The sequence below is a fragment of the Neopelma chrysocephalum genome, unplaced genomic scaffold, assembly GCF_003984885.1.
Source record: "Neopelma chrysocephalum unplaced genomic scaffold, ASM398488v2 Primary Assembly neopelma1_24, whole genome shotgun sequence".
In the NCBI taxonomy this organism is placed as follows: Eukaryota; Metazoa; Chordata; class Aves; order Passeriformes; family Pipridae; genus Neopelma; species Neopelma chrysocephalum.
This window is the reverse complement of record NW_020897693.1, coordinates 19244245-19267666: the sequence shown is the minus strand read 5'-3', so window position 1 is coordinate 19267666 and position 23422 is coordinate 19244245. Positions and strand designations below refer to the sequence as shown.

The following is a 23422-nucleotide window of genomic DNA, read 5'->3' as shown; positions in this document are numbered from 1 at the left end:
CTAAAGGGCAATAAATTATATCATGCTGTCATTGACATGATATGACACAGTTTGATCATAATTATGATATTACAAACCATATATGATTTAACACAGTATGGAGATATTCCAGCAGTCATTATCTATGCTTGTAAAATTCATAGAAGTACTGTAAGCACTAATGAAATATTTTCTTTCTTATCTGTGATTTTATTACCTATTACTCATTTCAAGTTGAACAGGCCTATGATTTTCCTTCCTGATAACCTAAGCTTGAGCTCTAACCTCAACTTTCACATTTTCTTGGGTTCCAGGTGTGGGACTATTTCTTATGGACAGCAGAAATAATAAGGGAAATGAGAGCCAAAGAGATGATTCGGGACATATCTACTAGCAACCTAAGACTTACCCAGCATCAACAGCTACTGGCAGAGATTGAAGCACGAGAAGAGAAGTATAGTCATGCTGTACAGCTGGGTCAGTCACTCCTGCAAGATGAGGAAATGGGATCAAAAGAGGTAATTGAAACTCTTCTGAGTTCAATCATACATATTCAGCTACTTGACACCAGTGTAACTATCACACTGTAAGCATACAAATACACATGTGCATCACTTCTCTATACACATGACCTATGTTTGCCTCAGTGTGTTACCTAGCTTGGGCCCAAAAACATCTGTTCCGTTTCCTATCTCAGCAGCAGCTGCGTGCTGGCATCTCCTGAAGGCCCCCTGCAGCAAAGCTGGGCTCATTCAAGAAGTTCACCATGTTCTGAGCAATGGATTTAATTCTACCAACTTCCCAAACTAGATTTTCACAGAAATACTATTCCTCATATCATAGTGGTTTATCCACACCAGAACAGTCTGGACAAAAATTTGGAGTGATATAACGGCACTATTAATGACTAAAGACAACGTAAAATTAGGATCTGATTTTAGAAAGCACACTTGGGAAACAGTTACCCTTCTTTGCTCTTGGCTTGAACTGCTGTATATGCTGTAAGAAGCATTTCTCCATTGCTGAAATGAGGCACCTCTGGTTGTCTCTATGCTCAAAGAGAATTGCTAGAACTTGTTTTACTTTTTTTTCTGTTTAATAATTTTGTTGCAGTTTAAGGGGATTATCCACCACTCCACTTAATCCTTTCTTGTCTCAGCTTACCCTGATCCATGGGATCTAAAGACCAACATGACTTTTTAATTGGAAATTATGTTCAGATTCAGCAGAAACTACAGGCTTTAATGGAAGAGAAGAAAAATGTATACAATGCATGGAAACAGAAGAAGGAGTGGCTGGAGAAAATACACCAAGAACAAATGTTCTACAAGGATTGGGATCACCTGGACCTGCTCCTGAATTCACAGGAGGTGAGTGAATTATAAACTTGAAATAAGCAGGTAAACTCTTCAGTCATTTAAATTCTTTCAAACTAAAAGAGGCACTACTGTTCACCTACAGCTTAAAATCCTTGTGTCTGCATATACACACGACACTCTTTTTTATTGTTATAATTTGCATTGCGGTATCACTTGGAGAGTGTAACAACGTACAAGACCCCCACCCTTCTTATGGAGCTTAGGTGTGGAACCAGAAACAAACAGATGATTCTTGCCTGAAAGATAATTAATTGCAAATAAACATGACAGCTAACATGTGAGAGTCACAACAGAAGAGGGAGACAAGAGTCCAATATTAGTCCTCTTTATAAACATATCTCATCATACCAACTGCTTAATCACTGGCAAATTGTTTTGTAGGCTTCAAAGAGAAGGGAAATTGCAAAGTGGGTTTGAGTGGAGTTTGCTTTGCAGGTGTTGCTGGAAACCTCACCTCAGGCTGAGGGTTAGTGCTGGGAAAATGCAACTACTGGAAGATGGATGTTGGCAGTGTGAGTTAATACAGGAAAGTGAATTGCCTTCTCAGTTCTGCAAGGGTATTGATAGCCATGTGTAGAACAACTACAAAAGAATTTTTAAGGAGTATTAGTTTCTGTTTGATGCAGTAGAGAGATGAACTCGTGAAAAAGGCCCTCATGAAAAGGGAGGGCAGATATGATTAATGCAAAGAGACAGAAGGATGTTCTTATTATCATAATTTTGCAGCTCTTGAAATAGGTTTTTTTTCACCGTTATTAAATTATCTTTTATCTTTCTTGCACTTTCTTTGATTCATGTAACTGTTTAAAATGTTCCAGCTCAAGGTCTAACATTTGCTATTAGAAAACAGTGCAGTCATTCTGTGAATTCATGAACTGATAGATTGCTATAGCCATGCTGAGGCTTGGCATGCGACCACATCAGTGGGTTGAAGGTTGCCAAATTTAAGGATTGATGCAGCACTGAAGGAGGTTGTATCTCCAGGTCATTTCTCATTAAGGAAAAATAATACTCTCTAAGACCACTGATAGAAAAATGTAATGGCTCTCAGTTTGTGCTGAGCTCTGTTTTTCACCAGCGCTTTGCCACTGGCACTAAATCTTCCTGAAAACTGACCCTTCGCTGTGCCATGCAGTGATACTTAACCCTTTGTAGCACGTGGGCCTGGAGCTTTCTGCTACTCATTCATTGAAGGAAATGCATATCTTCATAATTCCCTACAATTGGCAGTCTTGGCACGTGTGCCCTGCATTCTTGAGTTTGTGATGAAATACGAAACAGAGAGTTTCACCTAGGTTCAGGTTTCTGGAGTAAAATATTATATGGTTCTGCCCACTATTTGTTGCTTCATTAGCAAATGGCATGATTTGCATTACATCTATCTCGATTCCCTACTAACATCATTGCTAAGCTCCTGCATAGGAGCTCATCAGGGAAAATGTAAACTTTACAAAAGTTTGGCCACTGTATTTTTTCTCCTTTTATGAAATGGACATCAGCCAACATGCAGAGGCAGAGGCACTCTCACTGTGGCATCTGCTTTGCTCTCTATACTTCAGAGGTAAATGTGTAGGAAGCTACTGTGGATTAGTGTTTCTTCTTATCCCTGAGTTGAAAGCCTGTATTACTCTTACATGTAAGGGTAATGCACCTGGCATTTCTGGTATGGCCCCAGCACATTCTCTACAGGTAAATGGAACTTGTTATCACTCCTTTGTTTGAATGAATTTACCATTGCCATATGCTCTGAGAAAGACTGCCACAAAAGGGGTGGGTGTTCATCACAGACTGGGTAAATTGTCTCGGTGGGATCAGTCACAGTGCCTTGCCTCCTACCACAACTTTCTTTAGCCAAAGCAAAGCCTGAGAATGAAGACTGTGACCTTGAGGATCATGAAGGGCAATTCTGTTATCTGAATCTTTCTCTCATACTATTTTCTCAATGAACTTCCGAGGAGTCTGGTACTCAGTTTTCCTCACTGTCACTAATTATTCAGTAGGTGTAACAGTTAAACGTGAATACTTGACTGTCCCTTCCAGCAGCCCTTCACACAGATAACATTTTGCAGTCAAGGAGAATGACAAGAAAATAAGCACAGGGGAATGATAAAAAGTTGGTGTTGTCCATGCAGGTGTAGAGAATGAGGGAGCCACAGTTATCATATGCTCATCACACGTACATGGTCCCTCCACCACTTTCTGCGCCTGATTTAAAAAAAAAAAAGGCACACACAAAAAAAACCCCAACAACAAAAAACCAAAATCAAACAAACAAACAAAAAAACCTGCTCAGATTGAAAAGAGCGCACTTACTACAGAAAGAAGAAGCAGAAACTTTTTATTTCTCATTTTTGCTCATGTTTAATCCTTAGAAAACTACAACCAATTAAAGAACTGTTTCCTCTGTGAGAGTTTTGTGTATGTAAAGAATTATAGTTGCATGCTCACCGAGTTACTGTTATAAAATAGGAAAGTAGGTCACGGTGGTGTGATCATATAGACAAATGTCTCTGATATTGCAGTCAGTGACCAAGTATCTACCTGCAATATAGAAGGGAAATTACAGAATGCCATGGATTTTTAAATTAGTAATCTGGATATCAGAGCCAGTCATATGTCTCCTCCTCCACCAACACAGTCCCTACCATCACCAGCGTACCACAATGTCTAGAAGAGACTGTTATGAATTAGTGCTCAAACTTAATCTAGGAAGTTCATAAGTCCTGTTAGGTGGGAAGAAGAGGTGCTGAATTTGTCCATATCCAAGGATGCAAACAAACAGATCCCCAATGGGCTGTGTGCATTCCAGGATGAGTTTCAGCTCTCACTACTCTAGATGTGCCATTAAGCCAGTACCGTGAACAGCTTTCCTTTCAGGAATTACTAGCTTTCCACCATTATAATGACTCACACCTGTGTTGTTCATTCTTTTCATTTTAGTATTAACTCACAGCTGACATTGAGCAAAAGTACCATGAAGAAGAGGCAGCTACTCACTCCCTTCCCTTAGAACTAAAGAGTTTTGATGAAAGCACATCTCAGCTGTGCTTCAAAAATTCCACTACTACCTGCTCATTTGAAATCATATTTTGCTATTTTTAAATCAATTTTACTGATTTGAAATGTGGCAATGTTGAGGATCACCTCGCTGTTGAGAGCAGAGTTGATCCACGGTGAGTATAAACACAAAGTGATGCAGCTTTAAGCTATTAAGCTGCTGAGAAGACAGAAACTATATGTGTTTACATACAAAATAAGTTATACCTTTGAAGAACGTATAGGGTGAAATCAATAACGAAAGCAAGTCATTGCAAGAAGAGGTTCATTTTTTACTGTTCATGGAAAAACAAGAAGGCATTCACCTTCTACTGGATTCTAGTTCTTCCTGAATATGCAGTGCATCAGCTTGGCCCTGAATAGAAATGGCAACACTGTTCTGATTCCTCTACAGCTGGAAATCCTGCATTCCCATTGCTTTTGTTCTCTCATCTCTAAGTGTGATCATTCTTCAAACAGGTTATTCCTGTGCTGCAGAATTCCCATCTAAATGAGGGAGAAATTTAAAGAACCACAAAGCTGTCTTTTGCAGCTGCCACCATCTGCCATATGGATCAGTATATACAATTTGATAGTGAAGTGAGGTTCTTTAGTCACTACTTATATTTAATTTCTCTACATTTGAAGAACAATTGGAAGAGGAATCTATTCCTTTTGGATGGAGCTCTGTTACTACTATATGGAATTAAAATGTGGCTGCATAGCAATGTAGACTCTGCTCCCTAGGGAGACAGACAAGATGGTAGGAAAGCAGTTCTTTCAAACATGTTTTTTAAAAAAATTCAGCCAAGGCATCAATTGAAGACTCTCAAACCCCTTTCCTGATGGGAGTTTCGTCATTTGCTCTTTTCAGAAATGACAAAAGGAAACACATTAAAAAAGGATTCCTATCAGGCAAACAAATATAAGCAATCTCTTCACCCCTTGTGTTTCATCTGACTTTTGTGTTGGAAGCAAAGAACAGTTATGTGCATTTCACTTCATATGTCTACAAAATAAGTGTCTAAGAAAGTAGCTTCTGCCATGTCGTAATTTTTTAATCCTATTTTCCCAGTACTTCATATGCCTTAGATGGTCTCTCCCCCAGCAGCAAGGAACAGGGGAAGGAAAAAGGTAGTAGAGGAGTATTTTAAACTAAGAACTACTACTGAGAACTGCTCTTTCATTCACTGTACGTGCCAGTGTGACAGGTTTGACTTTAAGCCAGCATCTTGTATTACATCCAAGTTACTTAAACCTTCAAAGGATTTCAGCAGAATATAATCTAGCATTGTTCTATGCTAAAGAAAATAGAGCACGTATCTAGAAAATTAGGCAAACAGCTATCTTTTTAATTTTTTTAATAATGAATTCAGTCATGCTCTCACATAGAACTTCTGTAGGAAAGTCTTGTAAGACCTGCAAACTGACATTTCATCATTCAGAGTGCAGACAAACAATGGCTGAAAAAAGAGAAAGAAGGAAAAAAATAATTTTTGCTTTGAGCAGAAACAGTGTCCAGTACAGTCTGCTCTGTTCTGATCTTTTCACAGCAGCTCAGGTTAGCTGCTTTCCTTTTTTTTCACAGATGAAATAACAGAGAGTTTCCAGGCTGTCTCTGGCAGGCACTTTTGGCTCCCTCCTACTGTGTCTGCAGTCTCACTGTTAGAACACTCAGGGAGCAGAGCCGTATGCTCCATAATTTATCTTTCTGCCCATCCTACGCTCATATCGCTTTGCAGACGTGACAAGTGGTGGTAGCAGTATTAGAAAGCTGAGATTTTTTATTTTGAATGTGGATTTTTTTAGTTCATATTTTTTTCCCAGGGAATGTTTATTCATCTCTCATTCCTTTGCTTCAGTGGAAGAATGGAAAAAGGAAAAAGGATTAGGAGTTGGTTTTAAACACAGGGGGAAAGGCAAGCTTCTGTAGCTTTGGGTTTTGCATCATTTAGAACTAAACTTCAGAATGTCATACAGGGAGCAGCGCTGCAAACCTTCGTCTGCAACCTACGTCTCCACTGCGAAAATGATTCTGTCTTCCAGCAAAATGACCCCACCTCCTCCTTTTGAATCTGCTGTGCGGGACAGGCCTTTGCAAAAGATGCCGACATCAGCATGGCATCCTCCCACTGGTCAATCAGTTACAGAGCTTGCTCCAGGAAATGCCAACTCACCACCAAGCAGTGTGTCTCCTGGAGCTTACTGTTCAAGGCTAGATGTCATCCTGGCACACATAGACCAGATGAAAGGTTTTGGGAGCACTAGTCACTGTGTCAGTCCTTCTGATAAGACATCCACATGTTCCGGTGCTTGCAAGGACCCTTGGAGCCATGGATACAAGGGATCTGGCATTCAGTCAACATTTGCATCTTACAAGCAATATTCAGAAAGAGAAAAAAGTGTTCATCGTACTTCTCCTGAAAAAAGCAATCCCTTTAAGCTTGCTCTGTCTTTGCCCTCTGATGTCCTTTCCTGCAAAGCTCCACCAAGCTGGACATCACGCCTAGATGTTGATCTGTCTACTATGCCAGCTGTTTCTACATTCCACGGCAAAAATATGCACGCATACCTGGAACCTTGTGATTCTCTCCCATCCCAACAAGGCTGTAGCCAATGCAATGTCCAAATGTCAGATCTCCACACTTCAATGAAGCTTTACATTTCAACGTGCAGCTTGATGATAAAGCCTTTTCGAGCAGATTCCTATGGAAGCAGTCATGCTCATTCAGGTCTGCTCATACCAAAGCTAGAGAAGATGCCTGAAACTCCAGCTGATTTTCAAACAGGATACCAGAAACCAAAACAAGGCTTCCCTGCAGGTGGATCTCCAGCCCTTCAAATCACAAGACTTCATGTGACTTCCTCTAAGTATCCTGGCCTTCCCCAGCAGTCTGTCTCCAGAGATATATGGCTGTCCTCAGCTATGCTGACTGGAAGAGAAAATTCAGCTAGTGGGAATGAGGTCATAAGCAAGGATTTAAATCCAGAGCTGATTGTCTTTCAGAATTATCCTTCATCTAGGCCAGAGTTTAGGAAGACTCCATGCCTAACACCTGCTCACCACAAGGTTTCCAAAATCACCCTGATACTTGCCACCCCTTGGACTGCTATGCCTATCCAGGTGGTAAGAGAATTTAAAAGAAGTTCAAGTCCAACAATCTTTATCAAAACACATGATACAGATATAGCTGGTCCACCCTTTCACCCTGTGGAGATTGGGACTGGCCTCTCTCTATCAGTAAATCCAGTTTGCTGCTCAGGATTGCTTTCTAGCCATTGGGCAAGATCTGGTTGGAGACATTCCCAGGAAACATGCACTGTGAAAAATGTATGTCCTGACAATCTTTTGACAAACACACCAGCTCCCACCATGTCTTCAAGTCACAGAGATGTGGAGGGTGCAGGGTGTCCATCCGTTGCTGTCAACATTGCATCCTTTGACTCTGGAAGGCGAGTGGTGAAGATTTCCATTCCATTCTAGGAACATTTGCAAACAGAAGATCTGATTCGTATTTAATCAAGCCATATGGATTTCTATTTGTATGCTTACTGCCATGTTCCAACTCCCTAGAGATGACTTACAGAACAATGAGAAAGCTACTTGTGTTCTGCTGTCACCAAGGCTGCACATATAGCTTGATCCATGCTAAATGAAGATAAGAACTCTGATCTGATTGAGCACTTAACAAGTGTTTCATTTTAACCTTTAGAATGCTGTTCTTAACATGACATGCAACTATTTACAGATTTTTCATGGTTGGACCACAGTGCTCAGCACTTTGAAGGTTCACGACTTCAGAGCTGAGAACTAGTTTTCTTCTCTGCTAGTCAGTCTGGGACCTGGAACAAATGCTCAGTGTAGTTTTTCTTAGTCCTTTTCTGTTTTACTGTTTTCATTTTCCTCCTTGTCAAATGCTCTGTTTCTAAATGGTTAATTCCTGGTTTTGTAAGTTTTAAAAGTAATACTTGTTTTCAAAACCCAAAATATTTAAGTGCATAGGAAGAAATCACTTTTTTTCCATTCTTCGAAAAGGAGAGGTACTGCCCTTTCCTGAGGGAAATGAAGGGAATTCAATGTCCATAGCATGTCAAATTTGAATATCCCAGCAAAGTTTCTAGCAGTGAAACTATGGGGAGTTTAAAAAGAACTTAGTCTGCCTTCAGACAAATGTTTCATAAGTAAATATTTTAATGATGATGTTGCATGGGTTTAAGATTCTGGTCCAACACCTATTACTTACAGGATAGGAATCGAGCTTGCGAATTTTGAAGACGGAGATAGGTGTGAGGAAGGAATTACAGCAGTTATGGGAAAAAAACCCCTACTGTCTTATCTCTATGTTTTTCCCCTATACATTTCCAATATGAGATAATTATATTCTTATGCCATAAGACAGCATGCAGGAGGAGGAGGGAAGGAAATTTTAAATACATTTAATATTAGAATTTTGCATATAGATTGTGAGGAGAGAAGCCAATAATATAGTGATGTCAGTGTGATAGAAAAAGTGTGTGTTTTCTTTTTATAAACAACTTCAGTGCATTTTATTCCACCTATGGTTATAGTATGATACCTTGTTATAACTTTTACTGAAATGAAGCATAGTACAACATTTTTGTGTACTATATATAGTCATGGTATCAAACATTTATTTACAAATTTACAAATTTACAAAATTATTTACAAATATCAATTTTTTTCTTTTTTATTTACTTCTATCAGAATTAAATCAAATCAAACTTTGTTGTTATCTATTTGGGCAGATAGTTTGGACTTGATTACATGCTTTAAGTGAAGGCTTTTAAAACTGGGAGTAATTCAGGCTTTTAGTGCATGTTTAGAGCAGAAGGATTTTCTGTGGAGTGCCAGCAATCTCAACAGCAAGCCAAGGGCAGGCAGTGAGGGGCAAAATCTGTGAAGCTTGTTATACTGTGAAGAGCAGGAGAAGGGAGTGAATTTGCAGAAATACTTAAAATAAATTTTATTCTAGAGAAATAGAAACTAGTCTTCTTGGAATACAAATTTCTTTTGGGGCTATATCAGCTTCCAGTATGTATAAATGTGAAGTTGTGGTATCCAGAGACCATAGCTGGGCTAATGATTAAAATGTTTCTTCAGTATTTCTTTAAAAGCTAGAGCTGGCATAAGCTGTCACATAAGTGTGTATATAGTACCGACTTATTTTAAATGAATTTTTTTTTTAAACTGGACTTCATTTTTAGTTCTGCATTAACTTGTATGCAAGAGTTCATATATGACTGTGTATTGAAAACTATGCAATGAGCTCAGAAATAGAGAAAACCTCCAGTGAAGTAGGGTTAAAACCTCCATTTCTGTGCTTTACATCGTTAATAAATTGACTATTTGTTCCATTCTCCATTTAAAATCTCAAAAACCATTTTGTGGTTTTAAGCATCTTTGCAAGTCTTCTCTTAAAAACTAGTCCCTTTTACAGTACGTGGCCAAGTCTTTGGTGCTTTTCGTGGCTGAGCAAAATTCCTGATGATGGGCCATGATTCATAATAGCAATAAACTTGAAAAAAAAGTTTATATATAGTGTTTGCTCTGGGAGACCCTGGAAGGTTACCTGAGGAGAGCCATGCAGTGTTGTATAGTAGAAATCAATGTGTCTTATTCAAAGCAGGTGTTTGGGGACCTTTCTAAAAATCTGCCAGAAAGGTATGTAGTTGGCCACAGGCCAGCATTGTGGCACGGGAGCCAATTTTCATTCTAGTTTCAGACTGGTATAACAAATACTTACATGAAAAAAATGTTGTGGTTCTGATTCTAGCAATGGCTGTCATAAGATTTCTGGTTAAAAGGTGAATGGAATGGAAAATTTTTACCTTAGCAGCTCTCCAAGTAGCACTGTTAGTGCTACAGGGGCTGCTTTCTTCTAAGATTGGTGCCATTGCCTCTCCTGTAATGTATGCAGCCACTTTCCTTTTGCAGCAATTTTCTTTTCGTGCACCAGTTTTCTTTCTCAGTGTCAAAGCCTTGGTTTTGGCATTTGCACAGGCTTCTGCTTGGAGGACTTGGTCCAAAGCTTTCAGTGATCAGGAGGACTTTTTCCCACTGCTGTAATATCTGAAGGAATCGAGCTTTGAATGCTGTGTCATTTGTGTTTAGTGATTTTCAGTGGGAGCAAGGCGCTGAACTCCAGTGGCAACTGCTTATGACTCACCACCCCACACCCCTGCTCTGAAATGTCTCTGTTCTCTTCTTCAAGGAATCTAACCACCTTTACCGGTAGATATCCCTTGTGTTTTTCTTTCATCACAGGTCTATGAGCAGGAAAACTAATAGTTGACCATTTCTTCAGGTACCAGTTTCACTGCTAAGAGTTACTAGATAAAAGTCCTGGAGGTAAAAATTTTTTGACCAAAAATGGTAGATAATGTAAAGAAGCTACAGTATTTTTAAGCAGTGTTTAAAGCTTCAAAATAGAGATACAGCATGTGGCTGTATGTTTGTGTACTCCAAACAACAGTGAGTTAGATTCAGCTGATAACTTTTTATTTCTGTGTTAGTAACAGCAGTGTAAATATAGATGGTAATAATAAGGTGGTTTAATAAGGCATTACGGTAGACAGACTTGGAGCCCACACATGTGGAGATCTTTCTTCAAAAGAGCAAACAAAATCCAGTAACACTCTCAAAAAAAATATATATAATTTCATACACTTGATGAGTAGGATAGATCAAAGGATTAAAGTTTGAATTACAGAGTATCTGCCTTCTGATGGGGGTTGTATTTAACAGACAGAGGCATAGCAGAGGCATTGATATATTTCTTTAGGCATTTTGGTGATTAATGGAACAGACGTACTATAAGCTTAGGCCTGTTGTCTTCACTGTCTTCTTGACAGGGATTACTGTGATGAGATTTATTTACCTTTCTTTTGATATTTGGTATGGATTTGTATAGAGCAGTTTGTACATCCAGCCTGGGCATGATAGTCTTCTGTGTATTTTTTTCTATATGCAAAATATTCACTCCTGAAAAATGGACCAGAACATCAGGTCAAGTCTGGCTGTCAGTCCTCTTATCCACAGCTGCCAAGGAGGGCTGAGTGGTGGCAGCAGTAAAAAAGTCCATCAACCAGCTGAAGATCAAAGCATCAAGGCGAGGTAGTGACTTAAATGTGGGGTCTGTCCAGGAGGACCAGGGCAAGGCTCAGACTTCCCCTCAGTATAGCTCAGGCAGGGCTCGTGGCCAGGGCCGAGCCTCAGAGGGACCCCCAGATGGGAGCAGGACGTCCATCCAGGGGACAGTCAGAACCACCAGAGCCTGTTAGTGCTTTCAGACCCTGACAAGTACGTGTGAATTGCCCTGCACATGTGTTCATGCTTGGGAAACCTCTCCTTCAGAAGATGCTCTGTGGAGTTAAACAGTCATCCAATACTTCTGTGCAGAAAATTAACATCATGACTGGTTTTCTAAAGTAGCTGCCAAAGAATATCTTTTACCTCTCATAAAAAACACACTGTAAGACTGTTACAGAACTGTAATGTTTAGCAAAGCAAGAAAGACCTCTCCAGATGTTATTTTTTTCTGCACATATCTGTGGTTTTAAGGCATGGATTTACATATGTCATTTACCAGCCCTTTTCTGAAACTATTAGCAATTGTGTTTCACTGATTCTATTCTGTTTCTTTCCTTCCTCTTAATTCTTTCACACTGTATCACTGATCTCAAATTCTTCTCCCATCTCCATTAATTGCACTTTACTCAGGTAGAGTTACTGGTTGAAAATTCTCATCCTTGTCCAAATATTTATGATTCCATGACCTCACAAAGTGGATTACACATTACACACTGCTGATAAATGTAATCCCTCACAACAGTCTGATTTCCCCAGGTCTGTCCAGTCATAGTCACTTTGGTGTGAACCTTGCTCATGGGTAATTTTTGCTCATGTCCCATCAGAGCCTCTAATTGAGGTTTTTGCCTTGCTGTTGTCTCATCATTGAATAAGAAAAAAAATGTGGGCAATTAAATCCACTGGAAAATAATACATTCCTATTAGTCTGGAGAAAAGCATAGTTTTTTCTTGATAATAGATAACTACATTGTTTATTCTTCCGCATTTGGCAAAACCAAATATAACAGAATGCATGGCAGAAGTAATTGGGCAGTCAGTCTTCTTAACACCAGAACAGAATCAGGAAACACTGCAGTGCCTTAGAGATTAGTTGGAATAGTTGGAAAAGGTTCTCACAGTGTTAAAAGCAAATAGTGCAGAGGTCAGTTTCTTTAAAACTGCACTTATTATTTTAGACTAAAGTCTTTCTGCATCGGAGACTGACAGAACAGACAGTAAATAAAATTAATGCAGACAAGTTGGAAAGATGGCCTGAAAATATAACAGATGTAATGCACTTGCTACAGGTGCAAGCTATGACATTTTTCAGGAATAATCAGCTGCTTAAATACAGGATGGGGTCAAACTGGTCTGTCAGCAGTTCTTCTGAAAAGCTTCTGGAATCTTATAGTAGATTGCAAGGTGAACTTGAGTTCATGGTATTGTATAAAAGATAAGCACCATATACAGACACATGCTGAAGATTGCAGCTCGAAAGGCACATATAAATGCTCTGCTGTCTTCACAGCCTTCACTCCGGCAGTCTTATTGCTTATTGACAGTTATTTCATCAAGTTTCAAAATAAGAAGAAATAGAGAAAATCCAGAGAGAAATAGGAATAAACAGAATCAAGAAGACACAGCTGTTGTGGAATAATTGATCAGATCAGTGTAGTTTTAGCCTAGAGAAGACAGAAATCCCAATATGCAATGTCTACAAACATGTACAAGGCTGAAGCAGATGTAAAAGGAATGATCATCCTTCATGTGATGAAGATGGCAGTATATAGCAAGGTGTAGTGCTAGCCATGCATTTTCAGGATAGATATTTGGAAAATCCTGCTAATTTAAGGTAATGAAGTTAAGGTAGTGAAGCATTGGCATAAATTGCCCAGGGAGGCTGCAAAGTGTCTGTTACAGGAACTCTTCTGAGAAGGAATCATATGGACATCTGTCAGACATGAGAGTGATCTTACCTGAGATTACAAGGATGGCTTAGACCTCTGGAATTTACTGCCTTGTGACTTAGTGATTATAATAAGCAGTGACAGGTCACTTTCTTCAGATGGACCTGTTAATGCTTCTCTTTCTTGCTCAAGACCATGGAGTTCTACTAATTAATTTCCAATTTCAGTTGCCTCCTGTTCCTTTCTTTCCCTCCCAAATGTACTCTCAACAGCAGAGTAATACCTCTTCTCCCATTTATGAATAAAGTTTATGTGACAATTAATCCACTGAGAAAAATAATGAACTTTTTTTATAGATTTATTTGAAAAGCAGTGACCTTGGAACCTCTGTAGATGAAGTAGAGCAACTGATAAGGAAACATGAGGCTTTTGAGAAGCTTCTGGCATCACAGGATGAGAAGGTACGAAAATCAACAACAAATATTCTACCAGACTAAGAGCTAGAATTTATATATATATATATATATATATATATATAATTTTTTTTAATATGCTAACACATTGAATTGCTGACAGGCATGATATGCCTGATATGCTTGAACCAAAGAGAAAATGAGGATGCCTAGGGAAATAAGAGGCAGAGCATTGGAGAACAAGTGTTAAAACACTCCACACCCAGGGCCTCCCTGTATTGTCTTGCCCATCTTCACGAACGAAGATTTGGGGAAAGGTCTTTTTACCTTTCCAGCCTGCGCAATGGATTTTTTAGGTGAGACACAGCCTGCGCTGAACTGAGCCCACCCTTTAATCCTAAGGTTCATCTGCCGGGGCCAAGCAAGCTTGGACAATGGCAGTGAGGTCCTCAGGACGTAGGTTTGTTTAGAGTGTCCTTCTCATAGATGGATGGCCACACAGGGCTAACGACCTCCATCAGGCCAGGAGACCGGGGACTCGAACCCATGGTCGCAGCAGTGAAAGTCCTGCACGCTAACCACTAGGCCACCAGGGCCACTCAGTGTATTGAATAGTGGGAGTTACAAGAAGAAATATTTAAAGCAGGCCCTATTGTGTCATGGATATCAGAAGTTTCTGGTTTTTTCATTAAAAAAATAGTGACTTTTATAGCAAGTAAAATACAGGAGGTCAAACTATTTAAATATGCATTTGGTGTATAATGGCTTGCATCTCCATAACTTTGGAATAGATACTGATTTGTTCACCTTCATGTAAATGAATCTGCCTGATAGCCACTGCTCTAACTCACCCAGGCTAGGGCTAAACTTAAACCTGGGGCTATGCCTGGGTTCCCCAGAAGGAATGAACTCCCAGAACTCTTGCCAGCTCCCTGCCAGACGGATTGCTTATTTTGAGAGCTACCTTCCAACACCTGATTTCCACAAAGAAGTAAAACTTGAGCACTGGCATTTATGAGTGTCATGCTTATGGTGCATGATTTCTTGCACCAGTTGATCAGTGACATAAAGACTCCTGGAGCTACAGCTTCAATTCATTTAAGTAGCCAGGATCCACCACAGAGAGCAATGATAATAATGTCATAGGTGTAATATAGTACCGGGTGAGGGGGAATGCCGATTAACTTCTCCCTGCTATTCTTGGTTTATTACAGAAAAAAAGGAAAATCTTTTAGGTATGGAAAGGAGCTTGGATTTTGTTTCTTTCACACCACTTGGAAGTATAAAAATAATTTCAGATTTGTTGTCTCCTCAGATGATGTCTCTTCAAGAACAGGCAAGCAGGCTGGAAAAGGCTGATGGACTGGAAGGGCGAAAGATTCAGCATAAGCTGAATGTCATTCATGACAGGAAGCGTCAGATCAAGGATCTATCCCAGAGCAGGAGAGAGAAGCTGCAGATTGCCCTTCTTCTGGCACTTTTCTACCAGAACTTGGAAGAGGTAAGAGGGTTTTAGACTGGGATGGGGCTGGAAGGCAGCGGAACTGCCTACCCTCTACTGGATGAAGTGCTCGCTTTGACTGGTCTCTGCAGTATATGTTGATCTCTGTTTGTCTCTTGTTCTGAGTTAGTCCTGTAACTGAGTAGCTCTGTTCCTGACAGTACTGTTGGAAAGGCATACTACGTCAGTCTTTCAAAGGGCAGCAAAATGTGTGTGACTGAAAATGTGCTAGCATATCCGGTGTACTGGCATAAACAAGAGCACATAGGCCCAGGCGGACATTTGCAAACACTTGCTGGTTTGCTATCCACCCCTTCTGCTGCTGTATCCCACAGAACATCCTCCATGATTTAAAGAAAAAACTGCAGGTGCTGGTCACCTCCCAGCCCATGAAAAAGACACGTGTCCTGACACTGGTCAGGTTAAGATCATCACCAAAAGAGAATGAATGCCTGTAACACAGCTGCTGCCAGCAACAAAATTTCTCTTTGTTGTTGTTGTTGTTGTTTTGGTTTGGTTTTTGTTTGTTTGTGTTTGTGTGGTTTGGTTTGGGGTTTTTTTTGTTTTAATTTGGGGGGGGGTTGTTTGGTGTTTTTTTTCAAGAAAGAGAATAATCTAAGGCTGCTAAAATTCCATTTACAGCACAATGTATTTGGAACTCCTCCTACCCCAAACAGTCAGACATTTAAATACCCTCTTCTTTGGCCACACTACAAAGCCAGAGCTACACTTCTTTTTTTTCTGGTTGTTTTTTCTTTTAGTAAACTTTATCAGAAATTATTTATACACCCAAACACTAACTTGTATGATTTAACTATACTTTTACTATCACTTTATATGAAAGTAATGAAATTCCACCGGTAGTAGCCACCTTTTGGACTAGCAGAGTGGAGTGGAGGGGGTGTTACCCAGTGATAATATTTTCAAAAGAGCAATATAACTCTGACAGAAAGTTCCCAGAACTGCCAACATCCTCTCTGGTAGAGAAACTGTCTATGCCCTCCTGGAGGTATAATCAACCCATTAGGTAGGAATACCTATGCATTTCTCCCCATCCCTCTGTAATGGTCAAATCCGTGCTTGGACTGGGGTCCCCCTTCATTCTTGAATCACATACTTAGAGCAGAGGATCTGGCCCTGCATAGTGGGGAACATTTTGCTTTTCTCATTCACTTTCTCCACATAAATTCATCCAAGAGAGTTTTTGCTCTCAGGTTATGTGCTCATTTACATTGCCGATCTAAATTCATTGCCTACTGCTGTAGAATGTGAATGCCACCAAGGAATTAAAAAGAAAAATAAAAAAATCTTACTGCAATATTTTTCTTTCTCTCTCTTTGTTAGGTAGAATGGAATGTTTAATTTGATTTAATGATGTTCTAGGTGTGTACATGTTCACAAATAAGAATTGTCCCCATAGGGAAGTTAAAATCAGAGATGAGTTTTGAGTTTAGCTGTGAAATCAATGAGATCATTGGTTATTCTTACTTATTAAGAGGACAAGATCCATAGCTCAGGTCCCACTCTTCTGAAAACTCTCCTTCCTGCAAGAATGTTAAGTAATTTTTATTGATAAAGCATAATTTTTTTGCTTCAGCAGAAATTAGTGATCACTGTCATCATTAAAAGTCTCCTGGTTACTCTCTAGAAGCACTTACACAGAGAGCTGCACACATTAGTAAAAAGATGACACAGTCTGCAATTACTGATGAGAGGACAGAGAACTCAACATCATATAATCTGCTTAGAAGGCTAACTGCTGCAGGACATAGGAGTTTGGGTTTTTTCTGCATAAAACCCGCAATGACTAACTCAAGAGATTACACTCAGCTCACAAAATAGGACACACCCTCCTACAGTAGAAATAGGGTGCTTTTTGAGTCCCAAAGAAGTGAGACAGACTTATAGATTACCTTATTGTCACAATGTCTGTAGACCAGTGCTAATGTGGAAGGCAAATGAGCAAGCTGCTACTTGGAAACATGTATTTAAATTATTGCAGAGGAAAGATCGTAAAGTTGAACGTTTTGACTTCTAAAGCTGGCTCTGAGTTTTTATGCTGACCCTGAAACTTGCTCATCATATCAGTGGCGCTTCCTTTCCCTTTCACCCTCTACAAGAGACTAAAAAAACATTTACTTCTTTATCTCAGATGAGTGAGAGAGAGAATTAGTTGTTGTCTCTAGATGTCTGGAACAGGCACACTCCTTTATAAGCTTTAAATATTTCTTTTATTAAAAATCAGTGTAATTTACAAAAAGTTTGTGCTCATGAGGTTACAGTAACTGATAGTCTGAAAATGTAGCTTTCTAAATTGGTAGTGCCCACACTTTTTATGAGTTCCATAGAAGTAAGACTGGTCTCATGTCTCTACACTGAGCATGGCACTTGTCTTACTGTTGTCTTCAATAAAATGAAGATGCCTGTCCAGACGACCATTAGGTCTTTCCACAGAAAGATCTTAGGACAACAAATCAACTTTGGTTCACATCTGAATGTGAGCATGGGGCCAGGAGAAGGATCTCTCACTCTCTAGAGCCATCTTAAGTAAGCCTTAAAATAAACCAAGCCACTAAGAGTGCAGATGTTGTCTGCCCTTAAACCATTGCTTCTAATTAAAAAATAGAAGAGAAATTGACCTGTAAGTGGCTATATACAGGGGATTCATTTATTTCTCATTCTAACTGTAGGCATGAGCCTCTTCTATTCAAATGAAGAGTCACTTCAGTGACATTGAAGAGTTAATGTGTGGCTGGTAATGGGAGAAGGCCATTGAGGAGGGTGTCAGAAATGAAAACAGCAGATGACAATGTGTTCTTCTGGGCAATCTTGACATAAGGTTCCTGTTTGAGTTTCTAACTGTGCTTTGGAGAGAAACAGTTTCTGGAGAGCATGCTGCTTATGAAAGCTATTTCTGTGTTTATTTATAGAATTTCAGCAGCTGAAACAAAACTTCAAATCGTTAGTTAACTGAGAAAATCCTGCAGTTGTCAAGCATTGTGCACATGTAACACACAGTTCCACAAGGACAGCCAAAATGATTTGAAACTAATAAAGCTGCCTTCAATTTGCTGATCTTGTTGTCAAAACATTACATTACTACAGTGCTCTGAGGACAACAGGATCAGTTATGTCAAGTTGTCAGTTCTCAGTGTTTTGATAGATAGAAAATATTTCCTTCAGTGCTATGGTCTAAAGTTCAGCAGATTTTAAAGAAGATTTTGGAAAACTCCCTATCCTGTTATCCATTTTATTCTGCATTCATTTAAATCCCCTGAAAATAATTTCCTAAGAGAAACACATAACCCTTGCATTGTTAGCTCTCACAAATCTCCTGCTTGTCTGAGTCTAATACTCCCAACCAGACCATTTTGAAATTTATGAAGTATAAAAGCAAATAGAGTTGTATTTCCCCTCAAATAATCTAATTAGTGCTTGGCCCCATCAATAAGGCTTTATTTACTTTGCATTTTTCATTTAGATCTCACAACATCACCGAGATCAGGAAATGTTAGTGCTGTTTTATAGGTGAGGCACAGAATTCTAAAGAATCTTAATCCACCTTAAAGGTAGGTCAATGACAGAGATGTGAGATGAAACTCAGAGCCTTAAATCCCAAGACTCAGTGGTCATAATCTCATTTTAAATGTCTAACATGTTAAGGCTTAATATCTGCTCAAGGATTCTCTGCATATAATCTAGAAGATTGTATAATCTGTTTATGGCTTGTGATAAAATCTGAGGTATTCAAGGAATTTTTCATTACTCTTGTGGTCAGATAAAAATTAGTTTCATTCCTACCTGCTTTTATATCCTATCAAGTAGAATAGTTCAGAAACTGGAGAGCCACTCCAGCTATCAAGCTCCCAGCTCAATCTGCCTAGCCCAGGCATAGACACTTGCATAGAATAATGACATGTCCTGGGAGAAGGCCCCAGGATCTCATGTAGTTGTCATGCTAACTTGGATGCCTCACACTGCTGCAGGCAGAAGACTGGATCAGTGAACGCATGCAGAAGTTAGAGGATCCTTCCATACAAGACCCTAGCAATCTGCAGGACAAAATGAAGCTGCTGCAGAAACATCAGGTCTTTGAGGCAGAGATTCTAGCAAATGAAGAAATTATCACAGCTGTTAATAAGGTAACTCTGTCACTCTGCTAGTGTTTTTACAGATTATTGCTGCTTATCCAAAGAAGGACGGATAGATGAAATGCTTCTATATCAATTATCCTATTTGTGTGACAAGAACTCAATTGCTATGCCATGGAAATATAATGCTGTTAATTTACAACAGGGAGATATGTTAATTGCTCTATCTGGAGAGCTTCCGTCTTTCCTTATAGTCTGAATAGATTTTCTTATAGACCTGAAAATATCACTGACTTCTTCCTTGCCTGGGCTGTTTACTCCTACAAAAAGTAAGCAGGATTTCATGCCCCATTTGTGAATATTCTTGTTGAAACTGGGTGAATCATATGGCTGAAATGTGCCGTCATCTGTAAAATCTCTCTTGGTGCTTCCACTCCATGAATGTCATTCTTGGCAAGGAAATATTCAAACCCTAGTGTTCTGTGATTCTAGATTCCCTCCAGATGTAAAAGGTTTCCAACTGAGCTGTATCATTTGAGTGGTAAGAATTTATATTTGTAATCTGTTGAGCAGTCCAGGCTAGGGAAGTGAGAGAATCCTTCTAGAAAGGTCATGTAACATGATAACCCCCTTAAAAATTAGTGACAATCTTAATTTCTAATTTCTTTCTCTGAATGTGAAGAAAGGAGAAGCCCTGATATCAAAAGGCCACCCAAAATCAGGAGAGATCCGTCGCGAAGTCCGCTTGCTTCAGGAGCATTGGGAGAAGTTGAAGAGAGCTGTTGCTGCTCGTGGAAAGATGCTGGAGGACAGTCGGGACTTCCTAGAATTTCTCCAAAAGGTGAACCAGGTGGAAGCCTGGATCAGGGAGAAGGTAAATGGATTTTAGTATTTAGCTAAGCAGCACACTAAAGACTTGCTGCTTAGCAATGAAATTCTGATAAAAGTGTCATCTTCCAGGGTATTTCTAGTGGCTTTTGTCTGTAAGAATCATGACACATTCTACAGAAAATATGAAAGGAATTATTCAATAAATTCTAAAAATTTCCTGGAGTCTGCCTATACCAAAGTTAGTTGGACAGTATTAGCACATGTTCTCCTGTAAAATGTGCAAATGAAGAGTTTGTGATTATTGGAGACCATCTCCTACGTCTCTGTTGAGACAGAGAAATTAAAGCAGACTAGAATGGAAGAGACTTGAAGAACTTGGCAACTGGCTTGCACTCTCATATATCAAATCTGAAAGTTTCTCTTTGTAGGAGGGAAGGAAGAATCACTTTCATTCAGAGGTAGCTTCCATAATCGGTAATAAACTGAAAAGAGAGTTGGGAGTAAGTCTCATAATTGTTTAAAGATCAGAAGAGACTACTTCAGAAGCTGTAGGTCAGTGACTTACAGGCAAATCACAGAACTTACTGCATCAGCATAATCATTGGGAGTTGCTGTGTTCTTGTACTCTTAGCCTAAATATTTGTTTGTTGCTTATTTCCTCAGGAAGTCATGATTAATGTAGGTGATGTGGGAAATGACTATGAGCACTGCCTGCAACTCAAGAAAAAGTTGAATGAGTTCCGTGGAGCAACGTCAGGGGTAAGGGGTGTTTTCCATGCACGTTTCTTGTGTGGCTGCAAGCAGCAGTTAACTTTTCAGTTCAGGTAGTAAATACAGTTCCAATGCACCAAGAAGGTGAGAGACCAGGGTGAGAGGAAGCATTACAACCTCAAAAGCCGTTAAAAAAGATAGAATTTTCACTCATTGTGCCTTTTGCTTTGAAGATGTCTAAACAGAGCTGTCAGGTGCTCATGATGCAACCTAAAATTTTGGACTGTGTTAAATGATTGGAAAACTTCTAGTGTGAGCCTGAATTTGAGCAGGGTTTTGTTTGGTTCATGCAGTCTGCAAAGTCACAGTCATTTACACCCAGAGGTGGTTTTAAACATGGTTGTTTCAGCCATGTTTGTATGAATCTGAAAACTGATATAGATCTTCCATGAACCAAGCCTGTGGGAAGAAAAATACTACTTTCTCTATTTCCATCCTTTATTTCTCCCTTCTTCTCCTCATGAGGAACAGTCAGGTTTCTCATATTCCTTCATACAAATGAAGCATGTAAAGTTGGGGGCCTTTGTTTATACAGCACATGTGGTTAGTCATGAATCATAACATTGATAATCAGACATTTAGTAAAATAGAGCAATGGTTTACACTTTGAATAGCAGCCATGAGACAAGTTGGCTGCACACTTCACCTTTCTATGCTGAGATCTCTGACTCTCTTGTGGTGCTGAGTCATGCCAGCTGCCTCTCTTGTCCCCAGCGAATGTACTAACTTGGGCATCAAACCTGGGGAACAGGCCCAGCCACAACAAGGGCCTCTTTGTGATGTGCTTCAGCTCCTGCCATAAGAGTTGTGAGGGATGCTTTTGCAGCAACTTCTTGTTCTCTCTGTGTGAACGGCTATAGTTGTGGACTAAAAGGTCTGTGTGTCACACAGGAAAGATTACTGTGCTGATTTGCCAGTCTGGAAATTGTGAGGAAGGTCTGGAAAGAGGTATATTAGGACTTTCTGAGTGAGGTTTACTCTTCTGTTCTCTCCTGATATTCTTTTTCCTGTGTTTGCCTGTTATCTTGTTGCCAATTCCTGTTACAGCAGATCTCATCTTCTATTTTTGTTGCCTAATAGTAGAAGGAGACAATGCTCGTCTATGCAAAGTAGCAGTGTAGATATGCCTGACCCCTGCGAGAAAACCCTGAGCTCCCTGTTCCAGAGACCAGCAGAATTTTGTGACAGTACATTAGTGCATTCATACTGGATTTCGATAGAGAGCCAAACTACTCAGCTTCAGCTCCAGGGAATTATTGAAGAGGCCTTCATTGTGCCTTCAGTATTCACCAGCTGACTCGGGGATTGAGCCAGGGCTCTTCTACAGGTTTTACCAGTCAAAAATAGATTATGAAAAAGGCAGAAACAACCCAGTGTCCCAGTCTGCTTAAGACCCTGAATAGAAAAGTTTTTCCATAAACTAAGGTAGATCTTTTGTGCCACAGGAAACTCTTGGCCTTAGATACTATCAGCTTGTAGTCACTGCTCCTGTAATACTCTGAACATGACTCCTGCAGAAAAAAAGCTGGAACGTTTATGCCCTGATAGCTGATGCTTAGTTATGCAGTACTGCATGGGGTGATACAAGCAGAAGCAGGGTGTTCTGGCACAGTGTGTGCATCCATCCAATCTGTTTTTTCCCACTAGACAAATCTGAGACCAGCAAAGGGAGTAATCATCCTGCTTTGATGGCTGCAAGATTTTCTACTCATTGTGCTGCTATTATTTCTCAGGAGAGAAGACTGCAGGGTTTCTGAAGAATATCTGGCTGTCTACTGATTTCTCCTGTTTACTTTATGGCTGTGTATAATAGTAAAGCATATGTGGAAGCATGCATATTGGTATGGATGCAGTCAACAAAATACCCAGTGGAGCAAATACTTCTATTAACAGTGTGCTGGCATCTTTTAACTGTGCTTCTATTGCACCAGTGATTGTCTCCCTGCTGAGTCTCAGATTTGCTACTCTTAGAAAAATAGAGAATGTTTTTGAGTCTTGGAGTGGTGCTCAGTGTTGTCTATCCATAACACTCCAAAAGAAAAATTGTTCCACTATAGTCCAGATTATGTGTGCAATGTACAAATATTACCCATTCCATGGTATGTGCATGGGAAGCAAATTGCTTTGAAGTCTTAGCATACCTTTTAAAATGCAGTAATGTTGCTTTAGAAGAAAACACAATGGCATAGGTTGTCTGGGATTCTTAAGGCTGTATGGATTTCAAGCCTGTTGTCTACGGTACAGAAGGCACTTCTGGACAGAAGCCTATCTAGATAAAACAGCAAGTAGGCCTAGGAGCCATGAGTCACTGTCTGTTTGACAAAGGATCAATCTGCCACACAGCAGCTGTTCCACAGCAGCCACCTATGTAACCAGCACCTGCACCTATGTTTCTTCAACAAATGAACCCCTGCTGGAATTTCT

The 23422-nt window shown here is 39.7% G+C and overlaps 1 protein-coding gene across 1 annotated transcript in view; it reads left to right on the top strand.

The window, feature by feature from the left end:
• Positions 1-23422, top strand: part of SPTBN5 (spectrin beta, non-erythrocytic 5) — a 79821-nt gene that overhangs the window by 39247 nt on the left and 17152 nt on the right. The window contains exons 32-38 of the mRNA XM_027674219.1: positions 294-497; positions 1200-1349; positions 13748-13852; positions 15120-15305; positions 19292-19447; positions 20079-20270; positions 20891-20986. Coding sequence (XP_027530020.1) covers positions 294-497; positions 1200-1349; positions 13748-13852; positions 15120-15305; positions 19292-19447; positions 20079-20270; positions 20891-20986 — 1089 coding nt within the window. The remainder of the gene's footprint in view (positions 1-293; positions 498-1199; positions 1350-13747; positions 13853-15119; positions 15306-19291; positions 19448-20078; positions 20271-20890; positions 20987-23422) is intronic.